This window comes from Thunnus albacares, chromosome 11 (assembly GCF_914725855.1).
Source record: "Thunnus albacares chromosome 11, fThuAlb1.1, whole genome shotgun sequence".
Lineage (NCBI taxonomy): Eukaryota > Metazoa > Chordata > Actinopteri > Scombriformes > Scombridae > Thunnus > Thunnus albacares.
This window is the reverse complement of record NC_058116.1, coordinates 8,798,488-8,807,905: the sequence shown is the minus strand read 5'-3', so window position 1 is coordinate 8,807,905 and position 9,418 is coordinate 8,798,488. Positions and strand designations below refer to the sequence as shown.

General features: G+C 35.5%; 1 protein-coding gene and 1 long non-coding RNA gene across 12 annotated transcripts in view; both read right to left on the bottom strand.

The window, feature by feature from the left end:
• Positions 1-483: 483 nt before the first annotated feature.
• LOC122992033 lies at positions 484-3,651 on the bottom strand. The gene is made up of 3 exons (XR_006405967.1): positions 2,359-3,651; positions 2,182-2,268; positions 484-563 (listed from the first exon to the last, which is right to left on the bottom strand). It is a non-coding gene; the product is annotated as an uncharacterized LOC122992033 (long non-coding RNA).
• A 3,521-nt stretch (positions 3,652-7,172) lies between these two features.
• caska (calcium/calmodulin-dependent serine protein kinase a) overlaps positions 7,173-9,418 on the bottom strand; it is a 121,445-nt gene continuing 119,199 nt past the window's right edge. For all 11 annotated transcript variants that reach the window (XM_044364921.1, XM_044364923.1, XM_044364927.1 and 8 more), the window contains one exon: positions 7,173-8,875. In XM_044364921.1, coding sequence (XP_044220856.1) covers positions 8,699-8,875 — 177 coding nt within the window. In that variant the 3' untranslated portion in view covers positions 7,173-8,698. The remainder of the gene's footprint in view (positions 8,876-9,418) is intronic.

Below are 9,418 nucleotides of genomic sequence, written 5' to 3'. Positions count from 1 at the left end.
GTCTTGTAGCACTCACACTATGTCAACACATTTGTTGTTGCTGATTAATAACAGACATGCTGTTCCTTGATTGTGTTATATGTTTCAAATTTGAGGAAAACTCTTAGTTGAGCGTTCAATGTGTGTTGAGGCAACAGACAGGAAGAATGACACATGACAACTACACAATTAATTTAAAGTATTTTATTGATATAAGCCATTAAGCTTCCATTAAGCAGAGGAAAGACTTGGATTGAAGCATTGTTTGAGCTGTTATTGCACTGTCAGCAAATATGAATTAATCTTTTACTAATGTATGAGTAATTATATTTGACCTTCTATTGAATACTTTACACAAAATATCACAAAATTATATAAAATTGCTTTCTACATTTATGCCCGAATGCTTTTTAGGCATGTCTTGAAGCATTTGTTTCATGTTGTTGAAAAATGCTCACTTTCAACCATGTCTTCCAAGGTGTACTGTACCTATCTGCAGACAGCTTCAAATGTTTTCCCCAAACATTTAAGCAGGATGATGTTTGGGCACGTTGAGCTCTATAGTACAGCTGTGAGGACAAATCCTGTGAAAACAAATCAGCATTACATGGTTGGTTTCGTTAGTTTCCAGTTTCAACAATCATTTAATCTGTTAAAGGGAATGCATCATGTACATTTCCAGGTCTAGAATTATATTTTGGGGTTCAACAGTTCAAAAAACACTTTATGCTTGTCAGCTCATCCCCTGTCTGAAACAGGCTGTTTTAGCTCCTGTCTCTTTAAGACCCCCTCCCCGATGAGCCTGCTCTGTTCTGATTGGTTAGCTCCAGCTAAGTAGTATAGTGGAAACCACATATAATCATCATGTCTGTGTCAGTTTTTCTTTATTTCTCATGCAGATTACCATCTAACTGACATTTGTATATTTATGCACAAATAATCTTGCTTTTAATTTGACAAGCTTCACATTATTGATTTCTAGTTGACATTGTGGCTGTATGTGATGTGCTATTGTGTGTAGCTTTGTATTTTGCATTATGTGTCCTGTGTGTTTTTTGCTTTGTAATGTTTGTTATTGTTCCGTTATATGTTTTAATTGTGACCTGCCAAAGGGACTGCAGATGAAAATTGGCTATAAGCTAACTCTGATACAGTACATCAAATGGTAACATTTATGTTTAACACTGTACATGGTCCCAATAAATATTTAAATAAATAAATATTACATGAATGCTGTTTCAAACACTTGTTTCGCTGCTGCATCTCATTGGCTCGTTTATGGCAGTTTGTCATAAACTTCAAGGAGACTACGTTTTTCATTGCGACAAAATGACTTTTATTTTCCTGTCATGATTCCAGTGTGCATGCAGCAACAGGCTCAGGTAACCAGCGCGAAGCAGACGGGTTACTGCGGTTACAGCTGCACATATACATATCATACATGTATCATGGGAGTAAAGTAAAAAAAAAAAAAAAAAAAAGAATTACCACAGTTTTACATTTTTTTCCATATGTTGTCATGTATGAAAGGACCCAAAATGAACACTGTAAGCAGACTACTTGATTACTATAGGTGAATTATTTAAACAGCATTTGTATAGGAATGATTCTGTCCCGAGCTTTTTGATCCATATAAGCGGTCAATCACTGTAACTGTGATCATTATAAGCAGTTTCCACTGTAGTAGATTTCACTTATTTTTTAAATTTTTTTACTCGAAATGCAAACTTTTCAAATACATCCGTATATGTTTGAGCAAAGGCTACGAAATGGATGGCCATTTGTGGTCATGCGTGTAATAATGTGATGTCATCATGAGGACGAAGTAGAGATAACATTGCAAACTGAGCATTCAGAGAATGAATAATGAATAACAAATAATGAATTTGGTAAATAAAATACATTGCTCCAAACCCCCACTATGTAGGAGTTCAATGCAGATGATGATATAGACCTGTTACTTTCTGTCACCTTATAACACAGGCTTAACAGAGTCTACATAAAATAAAATAAAATAAACATTACAGCTGACTGTAAATTCACAGCGCTGTGATGAAGTGAATGTATCTGACTCGGTTCCATGCCAGAGCCAGTTTCTTTCTGCCCACTCATTGCACAACAAAGACACGTGAGCCAGAGTTGAGTCTCAAGGGGCAATATTAACCCCCCCCCCCCCCAATATGTCCAGTTACAACCAGTTACCATTCTCTGGATTGCAGTGCTGTTCAGACTCTGAAATCAACAGTCCTCAAGAGGGTAAAGCCTTGCATCTTCCCGCTGTGTATGTACCTGTATGTACAATAGTGATGCATTATTAGACAGGGGAGATTTTTTAAGTGCTTTAATACAAACCATGACAATTCAGACCATTTAACATACCAAAGATCATGGTCCATGGGTCCATTAGCATTTGGTATCCATGAGACACAGCTGAAAGCCACATCTGTATATAAGACATCAATTTATATAAGTAATTCTTAAGATATGCATCTACAGATTTTAAAACTTGCTTAGGCCTGCCTCCTTTTGTCCTCTAACAACTGTGAAACATTATTATTAAACAATAAAAATCATATTAAGTTGGTTGTTTTTGGGAATATTTCTGGTGAATATTCAAACACTTCTTGTCTGATATTATATGACCACATTAACTTGTAAGTTTGTGTATTAAATTGATGTCTAGTGTGGAACCTTTTAGATCTATTACGTAATAATCTGAGTTGTTTTGATAGTTAATTCATCTTTTAAGTAATTTTAAAGCAATGATGGCATAATTTTTTGCTATTACCAGATATTTTATGAACCAAATGATCATATTTTAGAGTAATTGATCATGAAAATAAGTTAGTTGCAACCACTTTATATCTGCTGTTTTATTACTATTATTCTTTTTATATTTTTCAACCATGTAAAGCACTTTTTATCTTTGTTTTTTGAATAAGTACAGTGTATTATATTATTATTATTATTATTATCTTGTAACTTTAGCTTGACACGCTGTCAGTATGAGATGGATAACTGATAATAAACCGGGTCTCTCCAGGATGCAACAGCAGGAGGTTTATTTCCCAGTTTGACAGTGGTTATTTTTGTTTTTCCTCCATTTAGACAATTCTGTAAACATTTATCCATACCAAGAGACAGTTTAAATAATTTATACCATAAATTATACCAAAGGTAGTATATACAGTTTAGCTACTTATTATACTGGTATTATACAGTTAAACTAACAGTAAGAATCGGCCAGTGTAATGGGATAGGGATTAAGTCTTTGTTAAACCTGAAACGTAATTAATCTTAAATCGCGGTGCCTTTGTGAACAAAGCCTGTTGCTGAAGTTACCCTTTGATAAAAGTTGCACTAAAGCTGGAATCTAATAATAAAAAAACAACACTCAATAGAAACATTACGGTAATCTAAACAGGTATTAATTTTACAAAAATATACAACTCCGCTGCAGTGCATCTTTAATGTTTAAAACTGCACACTGTCCCAATCAATAAATCAAATCAATCAATTTACACAGAATTAGAGATTTGCTCGGTCAAGTTCACGTTTTCAGTCTAAGCACTTAAGTTTTGAAATATACAAAACTAGATTTTTATGAGTAAGACGTGGCCCTGCGTCACTAAAATACAACTGTTATGAAGCCACATATTGTTTACAGACTCAACTCACCTTTTCACCGTTTTCCCAGAAGTCCTGACGTCGGTCAGAGAAGGTCGATACTTATTTATACAACTACGGAAGCCGAGAGCGACCAAACTTCATGTAGTTCGCGAACGGCCTATAGTGGGGTAACAGGCGTTTTACTGTAAGTCATTACCTTCTGTTCTTGTAAATCTGTGAAGAGTATAAAATGTAGTGGTGGCGTCATAAAAAAAAATAGTTGTTTGTTTTTATTTACACAACAGGTAGAAACTGAGACTTCTTAATAACATTATACTGTTGGTATGAGTTTACATGCAGGTTCATAATGTACATTACTCAATCTGAGACTTTCTCAGTAAACAGGATCTGATCATGTATTTTTATTGTCTTTATACTTAATGTTTTATGCTTCCTTTGATGCAAAAAATAAATTCCTCTTGTGAGACAATAAAGTGCTGAGCTGAAATGAACATATTACAGTCTGTTCAACTACCAAACTGGTGAAAAAATGAGCTATGAAGCAAATATACTATGCAAAAAGACAGGAATATTAATTATCTACAGAGTAAACATTTGACCTGACCAACAGTCCACAACCCAAAAATATTCAGTTTACTGTCAGAGAGGACTTAAGAAACCAAAAAATATTCACATTTTAGAAGTTGGAATCAGAAAATGTGGACATTTCTCAAGGAATGACTCAAAATCGACATGAAAATAGTTGCTGGTGAATTTTCTGTCAATTGACTGATCAATTAATCAACTAATCTTTGTAGCTGTACTTTATAACAGAGATATGAACCCTACTTTTAAATGACTATCACAATATCCAGTTGCTCAGGCCTGTATCTTTGTATCTTTTTAATGTTTTGTTGTCATCCTCAAAGCAGTACTCCACAGATAATAAAATGAGAATTATGAACCAGCCAGCTGCACATTGAAACGACCTCTGTGCTTCACAGTAACAGCTACATTAGCCCGGCGCCTCCTGCTGAGGCGGTGCATCCATTTTCATTCTGAGATTTAAAATCCATATATGATAAAAAAAAAAAAAAAAGCAAAACAAAAACACAGCTGTCCTTAGTCAACAGCACCTCTTTTTTCAGATGTTAATGCTATGAGATTACGCAACAGTGAAAGTCTGTGCTCGGGCTCTGGTTCATTCTAATCACTCACTTGGATTGATTGAAATCACAAAATGCAGCACTGGACAGAGGTCAGCTGAGTGCACATTCACCTGAACTTTCTAAGCCTCAGGACTGTGTTTGCGGGCTGGACAGCATGACTTCATCTACTAATTCATTTAAAGGTCAGTTTTAGGGCTGCAACTAACAATTATTTTAATAACTGAATATTTTGATGATTTTCTTAATAAATTGATGATTATTGAGTGTATAAAATGTCAGAAAATAGTCCAGACTGATGTCATATTGTCTGACCAACAGTCTAAAATCCAAAGATATTCAATTTACTATCTTATTAAACCAAGAAAAACAGCAAATATTCACATCAGTGGATGGAAACAAAGGATTTTGTTTTTGTGCTTTTAAATTTTTTTTATTTAATTTTGCCAATTAATTTTCTGTCAATCGTCTTATCGGTTCAGTTTTATACTCCAACATTCTGCTGCAGCACAGTCACGTTTCTATAAAACTGTATATGATGGTAAGTTGAACTCTTTGGTGTTCAGTTATATTATGGTCTGTTTAGCTGACCCCACGTGTTTGTTTGTTGTAGGTTGTTGTGTTGTGATGTTTTGTCTCTTTTTGGCGGGGTGTTTGTGTGTTGTTGATGATTCAGTTAATGACCCTGTTAGTCCTGAATAATCCATGTGAATGTTTCCACTCTGTTTGCCCAGACTGCTCTCACCACGTCCCTCCATGCCCTCGTTGCCTGTTCAGCCTCACACTGTGTGTGTGTGTGTGTGTGTGTGATTTCCTTACTAACAACCTTTTCAGCTATCAAGAAAATGGCTCATTTTAATTGGGTTATATCACCATGGTAACTGATGTTGCATGGCTACTGTAGGTATTAAAGAGCACAAAACAATATTTTTGTAAATCAGTAGAATTAATTTACTTTAGGACTGAAATGATTAGATTGACAGAAAATTAATCAGCAACTATTTAGACGACTGGTTAATCAAAGTAATTTTTAATGCAAAAATTAACTGGTCCCAACTTCTCAAGTCTCAGTATTTGCTGGTTGTCTTCCTCACTTTTAATCAAGAGAAAACAAGCATTTTGTCAACTGTATTCTGACAGTTTACAGATCAAACAATTAACCACATTTTTATTTTGTTGTATGTAAATTATTATTGTGTCTTTGACATACCACTGTACTCTTTGTTATATATTGTACTTGTGTTGATTGCAACTGTATGCAACACTGTTGTATATCTCATATTAATAAAAAAAATTGGCAGATTAATCATTGACAATATGAAAAAATATTCGTTGCAACCCTATTTATGTCAGAAATAGAAGGAATGTTTAAGACAACCTCTTGTTGACTCTGGGATCAAAACAGATAGAAGTCATCACACTAACAGAATAATGAACAGTGATTGAAGTAGGTGCATATTGAACTGCAATATGTTTCTTTGATTTCAGATTTAGATTTTACACTCTTATTCCTTCCTTCCTTGCAGCTCAGCATAACATGAGGCAGCTTTGTGAGTATTAAATCTTTTTAGACTCAATGAGATAATAATTGTAAAGTATTTTTGTTTATTGTAAAAGATCTACAAAATATTATATAATATTATATATAATATTAATATAACTAAACATTAACATGTAAGCAGTACTTTAATGTTGTAGCTGGTTGATGTGGAGCTGATTTTAACTGCTTTATATATATATATTTTGGGTAGTTTAACCTATTACATGCATCATATTTTATAAACCAATCATGTTTTGTATCTAAAATCTTAATCTCAGAAGTAATTTATGTAGCATAAAATGAAAATACTCAAGAAAATATGAATACCTCAAAATTGTACTCAAGTACAGGACTTGAGTTAAGTGTATTTAGTTTCGAGCAGAAACAATTACTTCATTAATTGATGGACAGAAAATTTACCAGCCACAATTATAATAATCTATTAATCCCGAAAAGTTCAGCAAGTGTGAATGCTGGGTTTCTTTAACTTTGATCATATTAAACTGAATATCTGAATGAAATGACTCATTATTTGGGGCTGTCCGACAAATCAAGCAATTCAAATAATATTGACTAAACCTTGAATTGAGAAAATAATCAACAGACTAATCAATAATGAAAATAATCATTATAATAAAGGCTGCAGCCTAAATTTAGTTACATCCCACCACTGCTTCTTCACAGTAGTTTGTTTATCACGAGACAAGAAAGCACCAAAACGTCACTGTGGAAACACTTCCTGCTTCAACCCAGTCATCAGTTAATAACCAGCTTTGATGAAAGCAGAACTTGCTTTGTGGTTCCTGGACTTTAGGTTGTTAATGTCAGTTTGCATGCAAATGTGCAGTGGAAAAAAAAAAGAAAAAGCCACTCGGATGTTAATTTTTCCAACACATAAAAGGAAATATATTTAAAAAATTGTTCAAACTGAAGTACTGTTATCATTGCAGAGTCATTTACACAAGGGCAGCTGTATGTCAGTCTGTCATATTCATATACATGGTTATTCTGATGCACACACTGCTTCCTCTTCCCTAGCAAAGTCGTCACCTTGCAGAATGAATGGTGTACACATCCTTTGCAGACAGTTACACAGTTGCAGAATAAAAATCAGCATTTCATCTCTCGTCAATTTTAAACTTGATTGAAACACCAGTAGTCTTGGACATCACATTTCTGAAATGGCAAATGAGGAATAAGGTGAAATTCTTCCTTTTTTTGTGTGCAGTATGACAAATCAAAAAGAGAAAAATCAAGACTTTTATTTGATTTTTTTTTTACAAACACATCTCACTACATGGTTGATCTTTTATAAATCTGTGGTTTAGAAATGTCACCTGAAATGCAAGGGATGTGCATAGGTGTCAAGTCAACATCTGGCTCCGTCGCTGTTTTTTTTTTTTTTCTTGGCCCCTCTTGCTTCCCTTGGCTGAGTTCTTCCAAACAGCTGGAATGTTTTTTTGTTTGTTTTTTTTTTAACATGTTTTTGTTTTATTCTTTTCTTTCTCGGAGGTTTACAGAGGGACACAAGGAACACTGACTGACTGACAGCATGGAAGCTTGCAAAATGTCCACATGCATGATTTACCTCATTCAAATCTCTAAAACACTTATGGATTTATTTAGAAGAGACAGTACCTGGTAGGTAGAAAGGTGCATGTGTGTGCATGGTGATACTGTTACTGTACCGGGATTAACAACAGGATAGAGTCGTGAGAGGATGTAAACCAGCGTTACGGCTTTTAAAAGAACAGGAATGAATAAATAATGAGGACCGGTGACGTGATCTATAGATGGGAAGACAGCAGTGTGTTTGTGTGCTTTTACTTCAGTCTGCTGATAGACAGAACACCTACAGTCAGTGTCCGTCTAGAGATGGTTTAGTACAACACCCAACAGGACTACGATGCAATGGAGGGATGGTGGCGGAGACGTGGGAAGCTAGCAGTGCACCAACATGGGAGGACGGGACACAGTACTGTCTCTTTAAAACAAACATCTACAAAAATGTTGCCTCCTAGCTAGTACAGACATGACAATATTCATTTTTACTCTGTTTTTATACAACACTATGACTAGGTTGTCTGTAAGGGCAAGAGTCCGAATGGCCGCTGCAGGTGTTTGTGCAGTGTTCAAGAGGATTTCGGTTGAATGCTGTGGTCGCTTTCACAGTACGCTGAGGGTGTTTTCGATCAAGTGCAGTGTAGAGAGAGGTTTCCCATTGTTTTTTGTTAATTGTTTTTTTGTTTCTTTATTATTTTGAAGAGGGAATGATGGGAGTTTGGCCGACATGTTGTTGCTGGGAAGGGAGAAGGAAGAGCAGAGAAAGAGAGAGAGAGAGAGAGAGAGTAATGGAGGCGGAGGAGAAAAGAAGGAAGGAGGAGGTGTAGTTCAGGGCTGCAGGTCAGTAGACCCAGGACACAGGCACCCACTGGCTGGTGGTGCACACCAGATCAATGGCCTCCTCCAGGTGCCTGATGGTCTCATCGATCTCATTGTTGATGATGGTCTGGTCAAAGTAGTGGGCGTAGGTCTTCTGCAGGATCTCGGACTCCTTCTGCAGCCGCTGGAGAGACTCGTCCTGCAGGAGGAGGAGGAGAAACAAAGGGTGTTAGACACTGATGAAGGAACAGAGACGGAGGGATGAAAGCGCATGCAGGACTGGAAGAGAACCTCTTAAGGTCCCTACACACTGTATTCACACTAACTTTGATTAAAACTCTCTAGTTGCAGCTTTTTAAAAGTGAGGATGTGCCACTTGTCTGTTTTTTATCATAAAAAATAGATACTTTGAGGTTTTTAGACGGTTGGATGGACAAACAGCTTGGACTCTGGAAAATTGTGCAAAAAACATTTCTTACTGTTTTCTGACTTTTTTTTTTATAGAGAGAAATAGTTTAAAAATAGAAATAAATATTTACATATTGATTGATAATGAATTATTGTTGCAGCACTAATTCTCACAATGATCTGCTACCTATTGATCCATCATTTTGTCTATAAAATTAAACAAGTAATCAGTAAATATTAAAAAATGGCAACGTCTTCAAATGTCTTTTGTCCGGCCATCAGTCCAAAAACCCAAAGATATTCAGTTGACGTTACGTTACTGTAAGACAAAGAC